The 25,974-nt window shown below is 33.2% G+C and overlaps 1 protein-coding gene across 1 annotated transcript; it reads right to left on the reverse strand.

Annotated features, from left to right (window-relative positions):
• Positions 1-3,749: 3,749 nt before the first annotated feature.
• LOC104907157 (uncharacterized) lies at positions 3,750-20,045 on the reverse strand. The gene is made up of 6 exons (XM_019252535.3): positions 19,348-20,045; positions 14,180-14,761; positions 13,014-13,524; positions 11,649-12,194; positions 6,058-6,111; positions 3,750-4,235 (listed from the first exon to the last, which is right to left on the reverse strand). Exons 1-3 carry the CDS (start codon positions 20,009-20,011, stop codon positions 13,187-13,189), a joined length of 1,584 nt encoding a protein of 527 aa, XP_019108080.2. The 5' UTR covers positions 20,012-20,045; the 3' UTR covers positions 3,750-4,235; positions 6,058-6,111; positions 11,649-12,194; positions 13,014-13,186.
• Between the last annotated feature and the right edge of the window lie 5,929 nt (positions 20,046-25,974).

Raw genomic sequence — 25,974 nt, forward strand, 5'->3', positions numbered from 1 at the left:
TTCAAAACCAAAAATGCAAAAGTCGGTCTACAAATCTCGAGGATTAAGGGCGGATCCAGGAATTTGAATGAGGGATAGCGTAATATTTATTATGATAGTATTCGTTACAAAAAAAAAAAAAAATATTGAAGTACAAATTAAGTAAAAATTATTGAAGTAGAAAAATATTATCTCCCCAACCGATAATAAACAATATATATTCCCTAAAATATATCCAACTTCATATTGGTTCTCTTGGCCAAGTTGGAATTATCCTCATGGGATTATGTAAGAAATCAAACTTAAGAAAATTAATCAGATATCAAAACGAAATTAAAACAATATCTTCTTGAAACACATGTCTAGAAAATGAAAATTCTGACAGTAGCTAGCAAATTTAACAGAATCCTAAATATTTGTGTCAACCTCCTCTAAAACACACATCAAATACTTAATAAACTAATCTCCTATGCTTTGCTTAATCAAATCCCAAACTAATGACACTAAGTAAACAAAGAAATCCTAATTAAGTAATCAACCCATGATATGATACCCAACAATGAACAAAACCATGAAGCTAGGTAAACTCCAATGATCGAAAGCCTGAGTAGCATCACTTTTCTTCTTGGTGTCTTCTGCAGCAGTTTCATTTCCAGATTGTTGATCATCATCAGATGAATTTTCGACGTCCAAAACCTTGACTATCATCTTCTGCCCCTTGGAGCAATGGCGGTCACGCCACTGATGAAGTAGAATAAACCAAACGCATGGGTAGATGATTTTAGAGGTCAAAACTCTTAATATGGTCAAAACTCATCTCCGCCACCCGCCGTTAAACCTGAAAACTTGAAACCAAACCAAAAAGAATAGACCCAATACAGGGAAGCACCGGTTTTTTTTGCATATAATAATGAGAATAAGGGAAGGGGGAGCAACGGTGTCCTCTTTTGAAATGCCTATTTTGCCCCCCTTCCTTTTCTAAATTACAAAAGGAATATCAAAATCAAAATTGACACTCAAAGAAAACTACCGCAAATTAATTTACAACACTCACTCGATCACAAATCACTTAAAAGAAGAAACTTTACAAATCACTTAAAAGAAGAAACTTTACAAATCACGCATACAATTGAGAAAATCACGTTATAAAAATCATGCAATTCACTCAAATAATCAGGAAACTTTATTAAAACTTAAAATTAACATACAAACTAAAACTAATAACTTAGAACGTATTTTTTTCTATTATATAATAGAGATTAATTATCAAGGTAAAAAGGTTTATGTAAAATATCATTCAAGAATTAAAGTACATCATATCTCTATTATATTAGGGAATGGGGGAGCTATGGTGTCCCCGAATGAAGAGACTATGTTACCCCCTTCCCTTTCTAAATGACAAATTACTTACAAATCAAAGGTGGCTTCAAACAAAAATACCAAAAATATAATTATAACAATTACTCACAAACTACAACCTATGAAAAAATTGACTTCAAATGAAAGTGTTCACTTTCTTTACAATTTATGAAGTACTATACTTAATTCAAAAATCAACTAAAAAATTATAATATTAGAAATCATAAATTCAATAAAATATCTATTTTGTTCATAGAATTTAACCTTGAAAAGTAAAAGAAACAAAAAGAATGTTGAGAGACTTAAGTGACATAAACTAAACCAATCAAATTTTGCAACTAAAAACTATTATACTTCGTATGTGTAATGTTCAAATTTTGACTCTTATACCGAAAAAAATTGAGTTTCTGTTTCGAAAAAAAATTCAAGCACGCATCGCGTGCAAAAAATTCTAGTATGAACATTAATGCAAGGAGTGTATATGTTTGATCTAATACAGGTTCATCGACTACAATTAGTTGGATCAGATAGATTTGAAGCACGAGCATGAGCCAAGCACAACATGCATGAATGATATATATGCACTTAGCACACACATTCATTATTGTTCTTGTAAAAATGGGAAAGATTGGACGTAAATATTTGAATTCAATATATATTACCTACTATACCAAGAGAAAGAAAAGTCGATCATTACGAACATCTAATAGTACATTAATATGTTAAAAGGTATTGTTAAATAAGGAATAGTACTATGTAATACTTTCGTTATTAGTATGTTTTATATCATGTAATAATCAATAATTCATATACAATAAAAAAAAATAGATACACTGTATTACATTTGATATCGTGACTTCAAGTTAAGTTTGTATACTATTCCCTCCATCTCATAATATAGTGCCTATTTCATTTTTGTTGGGTCAAACTTTAAAATCTTTGACCAAATATTCTCATTATTATATGCAAAAAAAAAAACCTAGCCTCAACTGTTGAAATCAACCCGGTACTCACCCTAGAAAACCTTTCACCATATAGCATCTTTACAGCTAGTAGTACTACTCCCTCCGTCCCTTAATAGAGTGCCCATTTCTTTTTTGGACACTATTCAAAGGTAAAGAAAGCCCTCAAAAAATATTTCTAATATATAAGAAAAAACATAGTCATGTGGGGTCTTGTTTGATTCATCTCATTACGTACATTAAGAAAATCAAACTTTTATAATTTTTACTAATATGAAATTAAAGATATTAACGATACAAAACGTGCATTGGCAAACGTACATTGGAGAAATGGGCACTCTATTAAGGGACGGAGGGAGTACATACTAAAGACCATGCAGTCTTCCTCCACAAAGCCTTGGTTTTCACTTCTTCAAATAATATAAATTAATGGAATACTCAAAACTCCAAATGCCATTAGTGCCCTGCAAAAAAAAAGCTACTCCAGTTGATCCAAGTAGGGCAGCACTGCAGCAAAAACGACTAAATCTATACATATCCAATTCAGCCAAAAGCCATTGTACGCCAAACCATTTCCTTTAGAGATTGGTGGATTTTTTTTCTCAAAATTATTAATTGTGGCTTATGAAATAAACCAACATAATTCCTTAACATTAGCTTCAATATATATAGTGCAAGTTATAATTCGAATGGAATTGATTTTGATCCATAAAGTTTCCTAATTTTGATCCATTCTAGCATCAATCTATCGCATGATTGAAGCCATCATAGAGATTGATTGACCGAATATTCTCAATTAGGTATTATATGTGGGAAACTTTATGTATTTTTCCTATAATTCAGCCATTCAAATTGATCCTAGTATCAATTAATACAGTAATTACATGATTGACATAACTGTTTCCTTAATTATATAGATTACCTATCAATTAAAATCCGTGATTGACATCAATTATATAGATTACTGAATCAATTATATGCGTGATTAAGGGAAGGGATATGAGTGATTAAGGGAAGGGATATGCGTGATTATGGGAATTTCATATTCTTTGATTCTCTTGCCACGTGGACACTCTCATTGAGCTTTGAGAAAATACTGATCAACGGAGCATGCCACATCATGCCACGTGAGCTTGAAAGCTCTAACTTTGCGACACGTGGCCTGAAGGATTCTACTTTAAATATATATATATAGATACACCATCTAGATCAGATAAAAAGAAAGTTTTCTTCATAAGGCGGTGGATAATCACTTGACAATCGGATTCCAAGACAACATCTTTCAGCCCAAACCTACTGCCCAACCGCACCGCCACAGCGACAGCCTTGGCCTCAGCAATTTCTGGCGTCCAACAAGCACGAACACGCCGGACAGCCGCAAACAACACATCTCCATTCGAATCCAAATTGTTAGTAGAACTAAACCTCATGGATTTATCTTTGGCACTGCTTCTTCAGCATACCAGGTTTTTATTTCTCTTTCCTTTTCTTTTACAGGGAATTGCAATTATCTGTTAGAAGAGTTTACAAATGCTAATACATTTTTGTCCAACACATTCATTCAAGATCATTCACCAAACAAGTTTTAAGTTATACTCCAATAGTCCAATTTCACACATGTATTAGAAAGACGTAAGCCTTGACTAGGCTGATTCGAGGGATTCACCGAGTACTAATTCATTCACGCCTTCATGCTGCTGATGTTCGACTATGAAGCACATAACCTCTAGGATTTGAGCTTTCTCAGTTTCCAATATGTTTCCATTCAGTCATTTGTCGCGCTAAGGAAGCCCAAGAATGGCGACAACCTGAGATTCACCCATTTCCATGACATACCATTTCCAAAACCCCAATTATTTACATGTTGTATAGATGTTCAATCTACAAATTTGAAAGAGGATCGATTCCTTCAGAGTTATCGCCCCGAGAAGTTCTCTGAAACAACATTATGCTTGGACGATTAGATGATACACAAAGTGAAGTGTTTCACATTTTCTGCCTCGCAATTTACACAACAAGTAAGTTCAGGAGACATAAAGGAAAGACTCATAAGTCATGACGTATTTTATCACCAAGTGAAATTAGAAGCCTGTTAGTTGAAGGAAACATGCAAAAACTATATGATTATTATTATTACTTTGAAGGGAATGAACAGTATATTATGATTTATGACCAAAATGTTCCATTTGCATTGTATTTTCACGTTGAGGAGTCTCTTTGTGAACTTTCTCTAAAAATTTGGAAAAACAGTTAACATTAACATTTGTATTTATTTTTGCTCTTGATACCATGTAAAATATTATTAATGAAAAAGCTTGGATATCCTATTGAGTCATCACAATATATATATATATATACTAGCAATTTATGCACGTGATGCGTGCCTCACTTTTTTATATTATAATTTATAACTTTTTTTGGGCATAAACAAAGGTAAAATTTGAACATTGGACATGTTTTTTGGGATATCTAATTTTGTTGATTAAGCCTATATCACTTAACCAAACCGGTCTTTTATTATTTATTTTATTTATACTTTCTTTAAGATATTTAAAATTAAAATTGATGAGCGATAAAAAAATGTTACGCAGATTTGTTAAGGATTTCTTATATTTTTATCAACAAAGTATTTTGTTTCAATTAAATCATTTCACTTTGTTAATTGATTGTATCTTCCTTTTTGATTTACTACTTGATTGTGTATTGATTGATCAAATATTTGATTGATATAATTTTCTTTGTTAATTTTTTATGCTATATTTGAGTTTGATTTTCTTTCATCTTTTTTTGGTTAGAGTAGTTGATTTACTAAGGGGTAATTAAGTAAATTTATTGAGGGACGATCTTCTGTAGTTGATCATTAGACAAAGTAATTTTTTTTATTACCTTTAGTGACAATCACGAACTCTTTAAGTAAATGTTTTTTTGGTAGAGTTTCAGTTCACCTTTAATTTTGGTGTCTCGACAATCTTATGTAGTTATATACAAATGGACATGTTTTTTTTAATCTGAAATTATTTTGATAGTGATGTAAATTATTAAGGTTCTTTTGTAGATGTTATTATCTTTTCAAATTAAAGGTGAATGATTTTTAACTGTCCAACACCGTCACTGTAAAATTTGGTCGATGATTTAATAATTTTCTTTTCAGAGACTTTAGTATAATTCTTTAACAATTATAAATGTTAATAAACCATATTGTTTGAACTTTCCCTTAATGAAATATTATGTTATCACGATATATTGCTATACTTTTTTTGGTTGAAGTAATTGATTTCGTGAATTGATTGTGTCAATCTAATTTTTCAAGTTATTAATGATATTGTTTGACCTACTCATATGGCAAGTTTCCATTGATTTTCATTTTTCAATTTTTTATAAAAAGAAAAATATTATTTAAAATTATTAGAGGGTATTTTAGTCCCTTCAAAAGAGGACACCACACCTCCTCCCTTGGCTTATATAATAGAGATATACAAGAGTTATACTGTTGTAGGAATCTGATATGGAAAGGGAAACCTATCGAAACACGAAGAACAAATTCTTATTAAAATTTATCTTTAACAAGAGCCTTATGTTATCTCCAACAAATTGACCTTATTCCCATACTTTTACTTGAAAACATTTGTTCAATTACTGGAATGAGCATAGCATGCATGGCAGTATTCATGGCTTGTAATGACAAAAGCATAAGAAAGTTGCACCAGAAGAAAGGGTAATGTTAGTCAAACATGAGCAAGAAAAAGACAACTAATACCCTTTTTGCGAGAAGTCCTCCAAATTCTGTGAGCTTCATCACCTGTCCCGGAATCTGAAATAGGAGCACAGTAAGAAAAAAAACAAATTTAATCTGGGACTAACTGAGAGGACTTCAGAAACACTAAAAGACTAATTTTGAAAATAAAAATTTAGAACTTATGGTGTATCTAATCTTATTTTCTTCAAGACTTAAGGACCTGTTCGCTTCGGTACAAAACAATTGAACTGAACTGAACTGAATTAAACTGAACTGAATTGAACTGAACTAAACTGAACTGAAATGAATAGTGATATGTGAGAGAAAAAGTATTGTCCAGAGCTAAACTGAATTGAACTTAACTGAATTGAATTGAACTGAACTGAAAATAAGCTGGGGAGAATATTCTTCTAATGAAGTTTAATTTCCCTCGTAATTGGGAGGTTAGAAAGAACTAATGCTGAGTTCAAAGCTACGAAGCAAAGAAATCCCCATAACCCTGAGGTTCCTCTACACTTGTGCTAAAAAAAAAAGGAAAATATATGGGGTGTATTTCATTGGTTTCAAAATCGAACAAAAGTTGTTGACACAATATAAGATTTATGTATATTTATTATCCTAGTCAGCATTCCTTATGTTGGTTAGTTAGTTGATGTTGTATAAATACAGCTTATTACACCTTGTAATAACTGATTCAGTTGATTCTGTTATAAGATAATAATATCTTCTTTCTCTCTCTATATTTTCTCTCGTTTATTTCTTGCTTGAAGCTAAAGCTATCTCAGCTTCTTCATGGTATCAGAGCTTATCTCTTTCATGAGATTTAGCTGAAAATTTTCAATTCTTAGAATTTGTTCATAGCTTACAATTCTGAATTGTGATTCAATGGCTCAAGAAAATGAAGCCTTATTGAATAGTGAAAATAATGTTCGTAACAATGGAGTTCGTGATAATGGAGGTAATAATATTGATCCTCTTTTCATTTCATCCTCGGATAATCCTAATTCATCCTTAGTTGTTGCCATATTTGCTGGTGATAACTTTATGAGATGGAATCGCAATGTGAAAAGAGCGTTGATCGCGAAAAACAAAGAAGGTTTTATCAATGGTGTTTTGAAGATGCCAGATGAAACTGATAAAGATTTCCAGAAATGGAAACGTGCTGACTATATGGTTATGAGTTGGATATTAAACTCTATGAGTCCAGATTTAGCGGATGAGTTTGGTTTTGTGGAAAATTCTGTAGAATTGTGGTGTGAATTACAGGAACGTTTTGGTCAATCTAATGGACCATCGGTATATCAATTAAAGAGAGAAATCAGTGCTCTCAAACAGGAGAATATGTCAATTGTTGCATATTATGGAAGGATCAAGAAGCTTTGGGATGAACTTCAAAGTTTGAAGATGTTTCCAACATGTTCTTGTGGCGCTCTAAGTACATGTTCTTGCAATTTTCTCAAGAAATTGCAAGATTTAGAAGCTGAAGACAAATTAATGCAGTTCTTACTTGGTTTGAATAGTGGCTTTGATAGCACTATATCAAATATATTGTCTATGGATCCTATTCCTACGATCAATCGTGCATTTGCTATAGTGCAACAGATTGAAAAACAAAGAGAAGTGAGTGGAAACTCAATTGAAATCACTGCAGAAAGCAGCGCCATGGCAGCACAGAGGTTATATAAACCTACTGGTGGAAATCAGAAAACATTTTCTCAAAACAAGAAAGATTGGAGAAAAGATAAGTTGGATAAATTTTGTGATAATTGCAAGATGCGAGGCCATTCTGTTGATCAGTGCTTTAAACTGATTGGTTATCCAGATTGGTATAACACTATAAAATCTGGTAAGAAACCTTTTCAGCATTCACAAAAGATGGCTGCTAACGTGCAAACTGAGTATGGTGAGACTTCTGTTGATGTGAATACTGGCATCAATTCTGACATGCTGGCTCTCATTTGTCAACAAGTCATGAAAGGCATGAAAGATAAACAGATGACTGGTGAAGGAGGGACTACTTCTAGCTTTGCTAGTTTTGCAGGTAATGATTCTATTACTTGTTGTTTTATATCTAGATCAATTGATGAGAAGAGTCATTGGATAATTGACTCAGGGGCTTGTGATCATATGGTGTTTGATGTTAATATGCTCACTGATAGGGTAATATTAACTAAACCTATTAAGGTAGGTTTACCTGATGGCAGTTTTAAACTTGTTCAAATGACTGGAAAAGTTCATTTAAGTCATGATTTGGTATTACATAATGTGTTGTTAGTAGAAGGATTCAGATATAACCTCATGTCTATTGGACAACTTGTTGATAAATCAGGTGTGACTGTTGTTTTTACCAAGGATGGGTGTTGTTTTCAGGGCCTTACTAATAAGCATCTTCTTGCTGTGGGAAAGAAGCATAATGGGCTATACTATTTTCATCCTTCTTACTTGCTACCTTCAAGAAGAGTTGATGAGGTTTTTGCTGCTGATAAATCATGTAATGCTGCTGTTACTGACTTACATGTTAATACTAGTAAGCTGCCACCTAAGACTAGTACTAGTATAAAGAATAAAGGCATTCAGCCACTGAGTTTAGATATGATTCATGCCAGGCTTGGACATGTTTCTTTATCCAAAATGCAGCATATTGGCATTTGTAATTGTCAAGGTTTGAAGGAATATAATTGTACAGTGTGTTTTCATTCTAAACAACACAAATTACCTTTTCCTATTAGCCAAAGTAGAGCTGATGCATGTTTTGATCTCATCCATCTAGATCTTTGGGGTCCATATAAGGTGTTAGCATTGAATGGTGCATCCTATTTTTTAACTATTCTTGATGATCATAGTAGAGTAGTGTGGACTTTTTTATTGCAAAACAAAATGCAAGTAGCTAAGACCATTACTGATTTCTTAGCTATGATTGAGACTCAATTTCTCAAGAAAATCAAACACATCAGATCTGACAATGGGACAGAAGTGATTAAGGAACAATGTTTATCTTTGTTTTCTGAAAAAGGTATCATACATCAGAAAAGTGTTCCCTATGTTCCACAACAAAATGGAAGGGTGGAAAGGAAGCATAAACATTTATTGGAGATGTCTAGAGCTTTTAGGTTTCATGCCAAATTACCTAAAAAGTTCTGGGGAGACTGTCTTCTTACTGCTACACATGTCATAAACAAGCTTCCTACTAAAGTGTTAAACTGGAAGACTCCTTATGAAATTCTTTTTCATAAACAGCCATCATATGAGAATTTGAGGGTTCTGGGTTGTTTATGTTATGCATATAACATGAATGTAAACAAAGACAAGTTTGATTCCAGAGCAAGGGAATGTATTTTTTTGGGTTATCCATTTGGTCAAAAGACATACAAGGTATATGATCTTAATACTCATACATGTTTTGTCTCTAGAGACATTGTTTTCTTTGAAAACATATTTCCTTACACTGATATTGTGACACATAAGAAGAGTTTAACAATCCCTCTTGTTAATTTTGGTGTTGATATGCCTGATATTTCATCTAACAATTTGATTTCACCTGAAGATTCACTTCAATTTGGTTCTCCCATACATAATAACATTGATTCTGATGTTTCAGTTAACTCAACTCACATGAATTCTTCCCATATACCTACTGATTCCATATCTATTTCTGCTTCTCATTCTTCTTCCCATTCTACTCCTTCTTCTGATTCTAACTTTTCTATTATGCCTAGACAATCATCTAGACACATTAAACCTTCTACAAAACTAACAAATTTCATTACTTCTTATATTCCTCACAATTCTGCTTTGAATAACTCTTCTGATAATTCTAACCTTTCTGCTTCATTTGCTGTTGCTTCTCTTCCTATTTCTGAACTCAAACACTATAACCAAGCCAAACACAACCCTCACTGGATTACAGCTATGCATAAAGAATTGGAGGCATTGGAAGCTAATCATACATGGGAGCTAACTTCTTTACCTGCTGACAAAAGGGCTATTGGTTCAAAGTGGGTTTTTAAAACTAAGCTGAATCCAGATGGAAGTATTGAAAGATATAAGGCTCGATTAGTAGCTATTGGTTATCAACAAGTGGAAGGACAAGATTTTACTCAGACTTTTGCACCAGTTGCTAAGTTGGCTACTGTCAGGGTGTTAATTGCAGTTGCTGTTGCACATCACTGGCCCATGTGTCAATTAGATGTTAATAACGCTTTCCTACATGGCTACTTGGATGAGGAAGTGTACATGCAACCACCTGCTGGGTATGAGAAAGCTGCTCCTGGTCAAGTTTGTAAGCTGAAGAAGTCTATCTATGGCCTTAAACAGGCTTCTAGACAATGGAACAAGGAGTTGTCGAAATTTCTTAAAAGCTTGGGTTTTGTTCAGTCAAAACAGGATTATTCTCTTTTTACCAGAACATTAGATGGTAATTTTGTGGCTATCTTGGTTTATGTAGATGATATGGTGGTCACTGGCACAAACATGGCTCAGATTAACTCAGTCAAACAAGCTCTTGATAAGGAATTCACCATTAAAGACTTGGGTGATTTAAATTATTTCTTGGGAATTCAAGTGTCTAGGAATTCCAATGGAGTCTTTCTTTCTCAGAAGAAATACATCAGAGATATTATAACTGATTGTGGCATGGCTACAAGTGATAGTTCTCCTGCTCCTCTTCCTACAGGCTTGAAACTATCTACTGATGTTGGAGATATTTTGGATAATCCTGAAGTTTACAGAAGGTTAATTGGTAGATTACTTTACTTAGGTCTTACTAGGCCTGATTTGTCATACTCTATTCAACATCTCAGTCAGTTTCTACATCAACCTAGAGCTCCACATCTCAGAGCAGCTATTCATGTGGTAAAATACTTACAAGGTACTCTTGATTATGGATTGTTCTATCCATCTCACAGCACATTCAAAGTCACAGCCTATAGTGATTCAGACTGGGGTACTTGTCAATTTACAAGTAGATCACTAGGTGCTTATGCTGTATTCCTTGGTGATAGCCTTGTTTCATGGAAAACAAAGAAGCAAGCCACTGTTAGCAAATCATCAGCAGAGGCAGAATACAGGAGTATGTCTGCCACTGCTAGTGAATTAGTGTGGATTCATGGTCTCTTGGAAGATTTGAAGGTGTTTGTTCCTTTGCCTATCACCATGTGCTGTGACAATACTTCTGCTGAGCATCTTGCTCAGAACCCCAAGTTTCATGAGAAGACCAAACATCTTAAAAGAGACATGCACTATGTTAGGGAGCAAGTTGAAGAAGGTTTCCTGACTACTATTCATGTTCCTAGTGCAGCTCAATTAGCTGATTTACTCACAAAAGCCTTGTCTTCTCAGCAACATCATGTTCTTTGTTCCAAGCTTGGTCTTGTTTCTCAAGTCCAGCTTGAAGGGGGGATATAAGATTTATGTATATTTATTATCCTAGTCAGCATTCCTTATGTTGGTTAGTTAGTTGATGTTGTATAAATACAGCTTATTACACCTTGTAATAACTGATTCAGTTGATTCTGTTATAAGATAATAATATCTTCTTTCTCTCTCTATATTTTCTCTCGTTTATTTCTTGCTTGAAGCTAAAGCTATCTCAGCTTCTTCACACAAAATTTTACCTGTTTCAAGAATTGCAGCTTCTCTTTCCTTTTCTTATCTATAGAAGGGATCAATCCATCAAGCACTCTGTATAAAACAGTCTTGTTGAATGAAATAACTGCCACAGAAGAGGTCATGACAATGATAAGTAATGGTGTCCATAACGATTTCTGGGATACAACCGTGTAGATTCCAGTCATAAATGCAACCAATGTAGCACAGAAAGAGTGCACAAGTACGAGCACACTGCGATCAATGAGTACGTGTGATTGAATATCATCACAAACCATAGACCATATCAGGCAGAACAACACAAACATGGAACAACACATGGCGTATGTATCTGCTAGAATAAACACTATGAACGATATCTTCCTTTGTAGAAGGGCTTCTCCATTATCCTGATTCAGGCCTCCCGGAAGAGTAAATCCAGCTGCAAATGTAAGAGTTGCTAGAAGGGCTGCCACAACTGCTAGCGTGTCTCGCATTTTCTCCAGTGCCCCTGTGTCTTGGATGTATCTGGTTTTTAGCAGTGGATTTATCTTCAATCTTTGACACAATTCGTGCTGTGAATGAATGATTATCAGGATACAATCAGGTTGTAAGATAAAGTATATATATATGAAGATAGTATAAGAAGATAAGTTAGATGGTAGCCAAAGGGGAGGAAGTGTTGGTTTTTAGTTTTTACCTGTTGGAGTGCACAACTGCACACCCAAAGTAAATATTAAATGATACTAAGAGACCTGCAAAATGGTACTAATATATGCTCATGAGACCTTTTTGTAGTAACACTGAAATGGTTTCAGTATTGATATATACTTGATACTTGATAGTATATCTCAATTAGTTCGTATCCAGCATATAGACCTATTAACACTCTGTTCTTTTGGCCTGAATTAAAATAAACTCAACCACAGTTTTGAGAAAAAACTAGTTGAACTGAATTAAAACTATGCCCAAAAGAACAAGATCCTACCTTAGGCGATTGAATAGAAGAATGACCTCACATCACATAACATAAAAAAGTGAAAAGAGATAGTTATTATCTAAAAGGGATCCACAACATAAAATTGTCCGAACAATAACTTGTACACTGATGATAATAGAATAAACAATAATTTTTGAGAATAGAGGTTCCGGGAGTAATTTTGAATTGCCTGAACACTAACAAGAAAACCTTTTGAGTAGGCCAAAATTTATTAACCATAAAAAAACAAGAATGACTGGAAAGGGTGAGCAAAAGTTAGTTACCTTAGGCGAATGAATAGAAGAGTACTTGTTAATTTGTTTCTAGAGGTTTACTCTCATTTCTAGGCACAAATTAACGAAGCGAAGCCCATAATAATTTACAAGTGTTATAGTTTAGAATGAAATTGACGTACCCATTCGTAATGTTGCGCACTTAGGTCAGCTAACAAATTTTTGGCAGTTGTTCCTTTTATGTCGCTGACGCTGCTATCAACGCCTTTTTTTAGTAGTAGTTCAGCAAGTACTATGTCTTGACGTTGCAGTGCTAGATGCAGTGGTGTTTGACCATAAGAATCACGGTTATTTTTCATCTCCCAAATTGGTGAAATTGATAAAATTTCTCATAGTCTTCCGCAGCTGTCAGCTTGATATGGTGCATAGGCGAGTCAATGTGTTTAACACAGACCTCCTTAAACTTATCACAGTTCTTTGCAAAAACTTTTATGACTTCAAGATCGCCTCTCTTACAGGCTTCAATCCAAGCTTTTGGGGAAGTTTCAATGGCAGAAGGGTCCTTTGTGAGCAGCAACTCTATAAGCCATTTGCTACAAACTTTTGAAGCTATATCAAAAGGTCTCTCTCCATTGTTGTCTGGCAAACTGATCAGGTGTGGAAACATTTCCACTAAACATCTGCCCGTCTTTTCTGAATACAAGTTCTAAGCATTACACTTCATTTCCACCAAGCACTATCATATCAAATTATCAATGCACATTCGGCATTATTGTTCTTTTCCACCTAAAAAAAGGGTTATGCTATATGCAGCCCTAAGGGTTGCATATAAGACATAAATACATTGCTTAAGATGGAATTTAGTTGTAAATTTATGACAGAAGTTTGCATTAATCTATGTAATAAATGATCAGTTAATGTTTGTTTTTTTTTTTTTCCATTTTTAGCTTCTTATATGCAGCCCTAAGGGTTGCATTTAGCTTTTTCCAAAAAAAATACACTGAATTTTACTAATTCATGTTTTCTTTTCAATATAAATGTACTAATTTCTAAGTTGAAGAGAATAGGTGTTTATAATCAAACATGTCAATAATAAATGATTGCTTTTAATACATATGTGTATATTAGGATTTAGGAATATAGTTATGTGAATATGTCCATAGTAATTAGCCATAAATGTCATTTGTTGATGTGGACAAACATGTGACTCGCATTAATTTCTTATGATAGTCTTTTATTCGAGAAGGCTATTATAAAAACATCGGTTACCAAATCGACTATATTATGATGTTATAATACTGACACTCAGCTTAATGCAAAGAAAAGCCAATTTAGCAACTTCACTCACCTGTGCAATACGACACAACATGCAAGACTGTCTGCCCATCGCAGTTTACAGTTGGAATAGTAGTTTGCAGTGAAGGATCTGCAGCAACATAGTCGCAAATGTTTTGTACAGCATCATTCATCCCCTCTTTGACAGCAATAAAGAGTCTGCTCTCTTCGGACGACTTGCTACGCACTTGGTAAGTCCAAGAATCCTGAGTAATGCAGCGTAACACGAAATTTCCCTGACGTTTCCTCAACGCAATGTCAAAAGGAGTTACTCCATCTTTATTTTCGTATCTCCATATTGGGGGATCTAGTAACCCACATCTTTTAATGATGAACAATGCAAAGTCTTCGTTACCATGCTCAACGGCCAAGTGAACAGAAGTATTTCCTTCGCTGTTTACAGAACTACTTAATTTCTGGAGATAGTCAAGACCATGATTTACTGCCACTGCTGCAAGCTGCACTAATCTATTTGTTTTTGCCCATGTATGGAGAACTGATGATTGTCCATTTTTACTATTTACAAATAGCAGATCCGGGTGAGATTTGATTAAGATTGTCTCAATTGAGCTCTCTTCAAATTCAGCTACTGTACCTGCAAGTCTTGTCGTTACGAGTATATGTTAGCCATTTGATTTCTTGGTACATTATTCTTATCGAGAAAGTATCTTTGCATAACCGTTATAGGCAGCACTTGCCCATAATTGGGAGATCTTGATAATAAAATGCAAAAGCAATTGGCAAGAGAATAATGACTATATCTCTCAAAAGTTATCATGGCATATCCTGAAACAATTTTGTACCTCCTTCATTTTAATATAGATGTTACATTTTTTTAAAATGAAAATCTCTTAATAGAAGTTACATATTATAAATGGATCCCTTTTCACAATAAAAAAATTAACATGTTATTAAAAAGTTAGTGATCCCCCACTTTTTCCTTTAAAATACCAATACTTTTTCCTGAACAATATTTTTTTATTCAAAGAGTGGTGGTGCGGTGGTGCCACACTTTCTTTATCTATCTTTCTTAAAAACTCTCTACTTTCTCTATGTAGCATCAACAAAAAGACAAAGAAAGTAGTTTTATAATAAAAGTCAATATTAAAAAATTATAACAATAATAAAATTTTTATTTTTATTTTTATTTGGGGTTTGTTACTTGAAACCTAGTTGATATATTAAATGACTAGTATATCATATCTTTACACCATCTTATCATATCGATTGACTACTATATCATATCTTGGCTGCATCTTATTATATCAAGTGAATGTCATATTATATTGTATTGTATCAAGCTATTACTCTAGAGTTTTATTAAAAATAAATTCAGTAAAATAAGTGCTAGCATATGGGGTTTGCTGGAAGTTAAAGTTATCTGTTGGCAAGCAATGGCCGAAGAAGTGTGTCAAGTATTTTGAAATAAAGGAAGTATATTATATCGACAAAAGAAAAAATACATATGATTAAAAAATAGTGGGTAGAGTTACTTTATTGATAAGAGAGAAAAAGTATGAGAATAATACTTCATCCGTTCTAAAATAAATGAAACACATACCATTTTAGGTCATTTCAAATAAATAAAACATTACTACATTATTCAGTACTTATTTTTCTCTGTATCTCTCTCATCACATGAGTTCCTCTTTTCTTTCTCTCTATCTTTTTCTTCTCCGAAATCCTCATGCCAAAGCTTTAGGGTGCGTTCTCCTCAACTTAAGAGATTAAGTTTCAGGTCCAATAAGTTCAGATAAGTTGCAATAAGGTCCAACCAGGACAGTAAGTTCCAATCAGGTCTAATAAGGTCCAATAAGTTTTAAGCAGGTGCAATAAGTTCCAATCAGGTACAATAAGTTCCAATCAGGTCTAGTAAGGTCCAATAAGTTCAACCAGGTCTAATCAGATCCAATAAGGTCAAAATAGTCAATGTTTAATAAACATTTGTATTATTGTCCATTATTTTATTATTCATAATTTCATATCACTATTAGCTAATTATGTTATTACTATAATTTTAATTAAAGTACCACAATGATTATATAGTATTATACTTGTTATTATTAGAATTTTTCAAATGTGCCAATTTTAACTTGTTAGCAATAAATGTTAATCAACTTTTGATTTTCTACTAGTGATTTATGAAATCAAAACAAGACTATTAGATATATAAGTGGTGAAAGTTATGTATATGCAAATATATAAATAGTAAATTTTTTTTGTTAAATTAATTATCGTAAGAGATAATTAATAATAATTATTTTTTTAAAGGACGAACTTTAATAATTATTGCTTCATAATAAATTTTGAGGGGTAGTATTTACGTTAGGGTAATATTTATGTTATTAATGGTCAAATTTTTTTTTTGTCTAATAAGGTCAAATAAGTTTCAATTAGGTCCAATAAGGTCTAATAAGTTTGAATCAGGTCCAATAAGGTCTAATAAGTACAATCAGGGCCAATAAGGTCTAATAAGTTTCAATCAGGTCAATAAGTTCCAATAAGGTCCAATAAGTTTCAATCAGGTTTAATCAGGTCCAATAAGTTGAATCAGGTTTAATAAGTTCCAATAAGTTTAGATAAGTTCAAGGCCAATAAGTTGAAGAGAACGCACCCTTAGAGTTCATATAAAATCGAAAGGAGAAAGTATGTAATTTTAATGGTCCTTGTTATTATAACACTTGATCTAAATAACAATATGGGCCCAACTCAAATAGAAGATAAGTGAAATACTTTTGAGATATCTATACTAATATATTAAAAGGCATGTCTAAATAAGGAACAATGCTACTTGGCACTCTCCCTAAGTGAGTGTTACTTCATGTAATCCACGAAACTAAAAATCTTAAAAATTGTGTACTTGGGACTTCAAGAACATATACTAAAGTTTTAATCACTAGACCTAATAACATTAAGTGTTATCATCTTAAAGTATAATATTGATAAATAAAAATTTTCCTTATTCGAGTATAACTCGGACCTAATAACTAGTTTCAAAATAACAAGGAAATAAAAGGAAATATTAAACATTCTAAATTTATGATGATATTGATATCTAACCCATACGAGATACCTAAGGCACATTTGACTCCAACATCATTCACCTAAGGTCTAAGGAGCACTCGGAATGCTCCTTCCCATGGTCACTTGTGCGGGTTGGGCGGATCGGACCGTGGATCGTAGTGGGTTGGGTTGAGATTTTACAGCCCAAGATCAGACCGTGAAATTCATAGGTTGGGCGGGCTTGTCCGCGGGGTGAAAAATCTTGGCACACACCGGTCTGTTACCGGTTTCAACGGTTCGAGGGTCTGGTGGGCTGGACCAGGCTGACGGGCCGGCATGAGAATTATTTTTTCAAAATTATTTAATCATTGAAATTATTCATTATTGCTACATAAAATCTTTAAAATGAATCAAAAATATATACAAATATTAATATTAATGAATAATTTCATTGTTTTTAAATTTGATTGAATCATAATATATGCAATTTGATTAAAATACTACCTCCGTTTTCTATTATTTGCAACGATTAGACATTTTTCCTCTCTACTTTATGTCAAATAGTTGGACATAATAAAAAAAAAGGAAGTAGTATATACAATTTGATTAAAATATACACAATTTGGTTCAATATTTACTTGGATTGGCTGGTCTGGTTCATGGGTCGGATTGGACCGATTTCATGGTCCGGGCTGGGCGATTTTAGTAGTGGGCTTTAGTGGCCTGTGCTCAAGGAATCTGGCCCACGGTCCACCAACAAATTTCACGGTTCGAGCTGGGTTGGACCAGACTTTTTGCTTACACGACCCATGAGGTGGGCTGGATTGGATGGGCTGAATTGGCCCGCACTGTTGGCCATTTCTATCCTTTCCATTTGACTCTCTTTTCTGTACTTGGGTTTCAACAATGCGGGCAGGTTGCTGGTTGCCCATCAATGAAGGTGCGCTAAAAGATGAGTATTTCACCAAGTTTAGGAGAAATGAGGTGACATGTGGAAAGAGACTGAGCGGGGATTTAATATTTTTGGCTCCTGTTTAGGAAAAAACTAGTCTTTAGTCCTCCGCGATGTAGGCCATGTAGCGTTATTAGTCCTTAGTACATTTCATCTTAACAAATATCATCTAATGTTGCATAGTTTATTGATTAGGACTTTAGTATATAATTAACTTGAGGTCGCGTCATGTGGTCGAATCTTATATAAAGCATGATTCTTTTTTTTAATGTACATAATGACGATATGGAATGAAACAATAAAAGGGAGAGTGCTACGTGGCGCGTACACTTGCTTAAGAAGATTTTTTTTAATATATTACTATAGATATTTCCACTGTTTTTTAATATAGAGTCGTTTCCAATTTTAGGAAGTTGCATATTACTCCATACTTTTAAGATGCAACATTAATATTTAAGGCAATATATTATCTCTTTTTCTCTCCTAGCACACAAGGTCCTTTTTTTTATTTCTTACTATCTTTCTCCTCTCCTAAATTTTTGTTGCAAGTGAAATAAGTGAAATAACGGCGGAAGTATGAATAAAAGAAATTTACATATCCATAATTAAAAATTCTTATTGAGGTTCCATAAACGGTGCTTCCTTAAACCGTATTTGAAGCATTTGTTCTAATTGCTTATGATATACCATTAAAAACAAGTTCTATAAAAAGTTGATATTATAAAACTACAAATCTATCAAAGATTAAAACTTTGACTATGAAAAATAAGTTGGAAACTATATTTTTTGGGAGGGGAGGGAGAACAATATAAGAATCCATATATATATATATATATATATATATATATACTAAATAAAGTAGTTTGAATTTCGGGTTCATCGTTTGGAAAAAATTTTATAATTAATACTGGAAATTCCTTGTTTCGGAGTTTTTTTTTTCTTTTTTTTTGTAATTAGCACAAATTGCAAAAGAATCGACAGAGGTGGAGAGTTTAGAGGGGTACTAGGATTTCATATTTGGAATTTTGTTAGGTACAATGCTTTTTCAAACACCACTCTGAAATTTGTGTATTTGTCATGTGGATCCGAAGCAGTAGAAGTCAACGTCTCGGACCATTGAATCTAACAATCTTTCAAGTAATTAACTCCGATCCTATTTGATTTAATTTTCTACGTAAGATCCATACAATCAATAATAAAGAAGGGGCGTAATTCTGATGACTGACCTGAGTTTTCTGCCAAAATTTGAAGGGGATTCAAACCATCTTCGTTGCTAATATCAAACTTAAAATTGGACTCCAACATCTTGGAAGCTATCTTGGTGAAACCTTGCTGCATGGCAAGTAAGAAAGGAGTCCTCCCTTCGTTGTCTTTCAGGCAACAAAGCTTTTCTGTATTCATTGACAATATTTCCAATGCACATTCCTCATTCTTTTCAAGGGCCAAGTGCAAGGGAGATTTCCCATTCACATCGGCCGCTAAGCATGGTAGATCATGAACAAAAATACTAGCTGCATCAATTGATTTGTAAACTTCATGTATGAGCTGAATCTCTTCTAGATTTCCCTGAAAGGCTGCGAAATGAAGAGGGTTCCATTTCAGAGAGGCTTCTTGTTGGGTGAGGAGTTCATGTAAATCAATAAGTTCCAGTTTCTCGATTGCTTTTGTGATGAAGGCTGTCCTCCTTAAACGAACGGCTATATGGAAGATGTTGCATTTGTTACTTGTTCTGAGCCTGAAGTACTCGGGCGGATCAGAAGTGAACGCCTGCGTGAAGAAGTCGACATCTCCCAATGTTGCTGCTGTTTTCAACATAGGGTCCATTTGCCTGAATTTTATGTATCCTGGACTAGTAATCTCCCATGGTTTTTCCACCGGCTCTTGCGCCATTTTGAACTAGGATTGTACCTCTCTTGGGACGACAGTAATTGGTATGCTCAAATTAGAATTGTACCTCTCTTGGTTTGGTATGCTCAACTACCTAGATGCACCTTCCACGCTTATCTAAATCTTTATCAAAGTCAATGCTCTTCCCACAACTAAAACACATCATCTTACAGTTACATTGATTACAAATTACAATAAGTGTCAAGTTGTCATGGCAAATATTCTAATAACCCAAGTTGGCAAGTTATTGAGTTCCTCAAGCCAAAACAAAAATTGATCATCATCGGAGGGGCTCGATTCGAGTTCGGGATCGGCTCGAGACCTTAACGAGCCGAGACTGAGCCTAATAGAGTTCGGCTCGAAAGCTCGCAAACACGTTCGATAAAAGTTACATTACTATTTATATATTAATATGTAATCCAATTTGTACCTTAAATAGTACTCCACTAGGCACTAAAGTCCCATATTGGTTAAGAAAACAAGCACCAATCTTATATTCTTTATAAATAGCTACTACTTCTTACCTCAACTTAGAGTTTGATTTTGTACCTCCTTGGTTGGAAAACAAACTTTATACTCTATTTTATTCACAAAAGGAATAAAGTATATTTTAAAATATTTGATTATTTGATAATTAAACTATTTAATAATTTATTATTTAAATGCACTTAGAGTCTTGTTGTTACAAGGTTGGAAGTTTGAATAAAACATGGAGTTCTTATAAATTCTATCTTGTAAAAACCAAAATGTATCCTATATTAGGGCTCTCTGTTTACTTCATTTGAATTTTGGTGATTAGAATTTATTAGAAGGGACTAAAATTGATACTGAACTTATTTTTATTGAACTGATTGGTTTCCCTTTTTATTAACTTGCCCAAAAAAAGTTAAGTTTTGTTGTTTTTCACTAAATTTTGCTAAATTGATTTTTGGTGAACTTAATTTTTTACAGTTTTTGAAATTGATTAAAATTGAACATTTTTTAATAAGGTGAACTGAACGGGTCTAAGCTTAAACTAGGTAAAACAACAGTTGCAAATAGTGTTGTCTGGCAAAACAGTTCATGTGATCAGCTCCCAGCCAATGGGAGTCCAACGAGTGGAACAGCCTTGCCCTTATTCTAAGCCATTGCCTGATAGTTTTCCAGCGTTTGAAACCGATTGCAAAGACTTACATTGCAAGACAATTCTACGTGATTGATCTTGATCTTAACGATGTCTAAGTTATGTTTTCCTAACTAATTAAACTCTAGGAACAAGTATAATTAGCTTACAAGACTTCTTGATTTACTCAAAACAAACTTGTAAGAAAACACTAAAACTCATAAAAAATCTTAAAAAATAAAAGAACTTTAGGGAAGTTTCAAGAATTATAAAAACCACTTCAAGAACTTCTTGTGCTATATGTAGTTGTCTTGAACCTCATCAAATTCATACATAATATGATGAGTATAAGTGTAATTTGTTTAATTTTTCATCATTTATTCTATTGGATTAATTTTTTTCATTCATAATCTGTTGCAGTGTAATGTGTTTCAGTAAGTTGCTTGAATTCCAAAATTGTTTTCATCTTTATCCAAATGTGCATAAGGTATAGTTCCCATTTTTATTTTGGGAGTCAAATTTTAAAATTTTGACCAAATATTCTTACTAATGTATCAAAAAAAAACATATTCATGAGAGATCTTGTTAGATTCGTCTTAATGTATAAATTAAATTCGTAATATCAACTTTTTATATTTTTTACTAATAAGAAATAGAAGATATCGTACATCAAAGGTACGTCTTGAAGACTGTGCAAAATGAAATGAGAACTATATTTTGGGATGGATGGAGTACTTTTTTTTTTTTTTTTTTTTTTTGACAGAGTACTTGTTTTCATTAAATCTATAGAAATTGAAAAAAAAGGATGGAAAAATAATATGAATTCAAATATTAAAACAGTGAATTATCCCATTAAAAGAAAAGGAGTGAAATAAAACTTAAGAGGGGTCATTAAACCTAAACCCTAACATTTCAATTACAAATTTACATTGTAAAACTCTTCTCTATCTTTTGTTTGATCGAGGGCCAAAGGTCAGCAACCTATCCAATCCCATGATCATCCCATCACATTTCTACTAATTTGAGGAAATACCTTTTTTATTGACGAATTTTGAAGACAGCTTTTTTTTGTTTTTTTCGATCTATATTATCGTTCACAACAGTTCGATCTTAAGCACCAAACCAAAATATCATTGGTAGGCGGGTTTCTCCATTAGTAAACAATTCATGACAACTTAGTAATTATTCTGAATTTGTTTATTTATATTCAGTATTCTTTTATTTATTATTTTTTTATAATAATTAAAAATTATTGTTGTTCAACATAGGTGATATCATGAAACATAACAGGATGTCGATGTTGGGGTCAGGAAGTGAAAGTTCCGACGATGAACCTTTGCCAAAGAAGCTCAAATTTCTGGTAAGATTTCCTTTGCTTGATTGTATATATACTATATAGGTTGTGGTTGGGAATTTATATTTTATTAGATTTTCATTCGTTTTTCAATAAAAGAAACGTCTTAGCAGAAAGATTAGTTCTAATTAATATTGTACTGTTGTTTTTAGAAGATTAGTAATGAATTAGAGTGCTTCGTAGGGTGTAAATTATTTTCTACGAAAATAAGTTACTCTTCTTTTGTGTTTGTTTGGTTTGGGAAATTGGTATTCCATTAAGGCTCCGTTTGGTAGGGTGTAAAATATTTTCAGTGTAAAATGATTTTCATGGAAAACAATTTACAATGGAAAACGCAATTCCAAAGTTAGTTTTCCGTTGTTTGGTGCGATGTAAGAAAAATGATGAAATGAAAGGAAAATAAAAGGGAAAGTAAGGAGGTAGTGAAAGGAGTGTATAAGAGAGATAAGGAAAATAGTTTTCCCTTCATTTTGAAAGGAAAATGGTTTTCCATCATTGGGAGAGTAATTTTACCCCATTGGAAAATGATTTTACACTCTTTTGCCAGCCAAACAATGTGAAACTGAAAATAGAGGAAAACACTTCTCCAGAAAAACGTTTTACACCCTACCAAACGGAGCCTAAGAGAAATAGAAGCTATTGTGTAAAGGAAAATCATTTTTCTTTGAAATATAGAGTACAAGGGATTATTACCTTTGATCTTATCAAACTTTTATTCTCTCCTTATCTATTTTCTCCCTTTTCTTTCCCTGTTTTCTTCATATCTTTTTTCAGAGTAGCTTTTTAATTGTAATTTCCATTGTAAAATGTTCTGCATCTTACTAAATGAAGCTTTCAAGGGAGGAGACAGGACTTTGGGTCGAGTCGAGTAATTCTATACTTATTTGATGGTTAATACAATTCCTGTATTTCGAAATGAAATGAAACAACAGGACTTTACCTGTGCTGTATTTATCAGTTGTAATTACTGAAGTTGTAATGATTTGGATTTTAAAAGTAGTTGAAAAAGCTTGTACTCATTTTTGTTTTTAATTTTATAAAAATAAGTTCAACTAGCATATGAATCAATTAACTCACATCTCTTTCTGGCGGGGCGACAGGACTGCATACTGATGTACAATCTTGTCTGGATGCAACAGAGGAAGCTGCATTAAAAGCATTGATCTTGGATAAGTGTTCATCTCTTCTGGAATTGTGCAAGGAAGTTTTGGATTAACTTTACCATACTTTGCTTGATGGAGTTGCCATGTTTTTGGGCTTCCAAAATCTCATAAACGGGTCTAATGATTTGGTTTTTATTGTGCATTAATATAAACTCTATTTTTGAAAATGTGGTGTTTTGGGATGTGAAGATATGGATCATGTATTTGAGTCTTTTGCATGATTATATGAAGAGTGGAACATCAATTTATCCTACCTTTCAGAATGTTTTTTTTCACCCAAATCTTGATAGTTCTATGTATGCTCCTATGGATCCTCCCAAAAGGATGCATGATTCAAATATCTCTACTTTGATGAGATTGATAGCCACAGGTGATAAAGACTATAAAACAAAAAATAATAACTGAAAGACAGGCACACAGGTTGCGCCATCGAGTATTCGGCGTTCAAATGCATCAGGAGCAACTCCTCAACCCAGATTAGAGCAGGGATTGACTCGTATTCGAGATTCTTTTCGGCACGCCTTCAAAGATACTGAAGTAAGTCATTTAATTTTCAATTGTGGTTTGGCTTATATGTATACTGTTTCATAGCTAAATTTTGGTAGGTTCCCTCTAGGGTTTCTTCTTGAGAAGATTTTTTCTCTCAATGGTTTCTCCTTGGGAGGGTTTTTTCCTAGCTCCGTCGCTAGGTTTTCTTCTTTTTCTTGATGGTTTTTCCTTCATTCTTTCTCTTTGTTTTTTCATCACTTTTCTTCTTGGTCTCAATTGTGAATCTTTGTAGGGGCTTCTACTGGTGTTCGTACTGGTGGGAAGCCCCAAAAACCTTTTTAATTGCTAACAATAAGTATATCCCATTATTAAGATGGTATTTATTTTAGGATGTTCCATTTCTTTTTTTGTTCGTCTAATGAAGAAGGAAGATCAAACAATCATTATTTTCTGTAAGGATCTAGAAGACCACGGAAATATTTTCACCCAAACGACTATGCATCAGCGGAAGTTACGCCGAATCAGGGCGAACTCATAGATTGTATTGCTTCAGATGAAGTTTTTATTAAGGCTATTTTTTATCAAATTTGCGATGTATTTAGTTCTAAGTTGCTATATACCTATGTTGGAATTTTCAATTTCTCAGGAATTGATTGTAAGTGCCGTTTGGCTATCCCTTAATGAAATTATTATTTTTCCTGTAAAAAAAAAAAAAAAAAGCTAAATTTTGGTATGTTATGTAATGAACTTACCTATCATCAATACTTGAAGATAATCCTCTTAAAAGTTCAACAAGAGATCCGTCAATTTTTACATGTTCTGTCTCTAACATGCTTTATTCGTAGAATTTGATAAGGCTTAGTGTTTACCGCATAACAAGATCATTATTGCTCTAAAATAAATTTTTTACACTTAATGAAAGTGACCTATGTTCTATTTTCATTATAGGAGCGGTTTCCACTTGAAGATCTACACCACATGTATCAACATGTGTTTCCCATAAATATGATCGAGTTTGCAAAAATGCAAAACATTATTTCTTTTGATGTTGTGGGAATGGTACAATCACTTTTATGATAAGTTGCTTATCATTTTGTTCATTTTCCAATATAGATCTGTATTATACTAATTCCTTACCATTAATTTTTGATGATGGTATGCTTTATAGGATCCTTCCAACAATGTTCTCTTTCTTATCATGATATGTTATTATCTATTATCTAGTCACTTAGCTGATTATCATGATTTAGCTTTATTTTAGCTTCTAGACATGTGTACTTGAATTTTTGTTAGGTTTATATATGATGTATGAGAGTAGCGTCAAATTGAAACCTTGACGATATATAACATCATGGGGAAGTACATATATAGTTGGACTCTAGTTGTAAAAATGAGAATTAAAAAAACTTTGGATTTGTATGCATCCACGACTCTCTTACTCATCCACTTGCTGGTAATTTTATGTTGAATCGCTTGTATGAGATCTTGAAAAACTAAGATTCAAAAAATTAAGGTTAGGTGATAAGGGGGGCTGACAAACTATCTGCATATCAAAACCATCTTTTTTATTATATTTGTTCTTGCTTGATCTTTGAGTTGCCATCTTTTTTTTTTTTGAATGGAATATTTGTGATCCCTAAGCTAATAATTTCACTAACCACTACTTGAAATTATGGGTCTTGCAAAGGCATGCATACAGCTAAAAACATGTATATGACAGCTCTTTGATCGACTGAATAGCTGTGTATGGATCTTCTTCTTGTTAAAGTCAATTCATCCTCCAAATTAAAGATGCAACTTTTGTGTGATTCTTTTGACGACTCATCATGTTATAACGGACGTGAGAGAGAAACAAATA

This window comes from Beta vulgaris, chromosome 4 (assembly GCF_026745355.1).
Source record: "Beta vulgaris subsp. vulgaris cultivar EL10 chromosome 4, EL10.2, whole genome shotgun sequence".
Lineage (NCBI taxonomy): Eukaryota > Viridiplantae > Streptophyta > Magnoliopsida > Caryophyllales > Amaranthaceae > Beta > Beta vulgaris.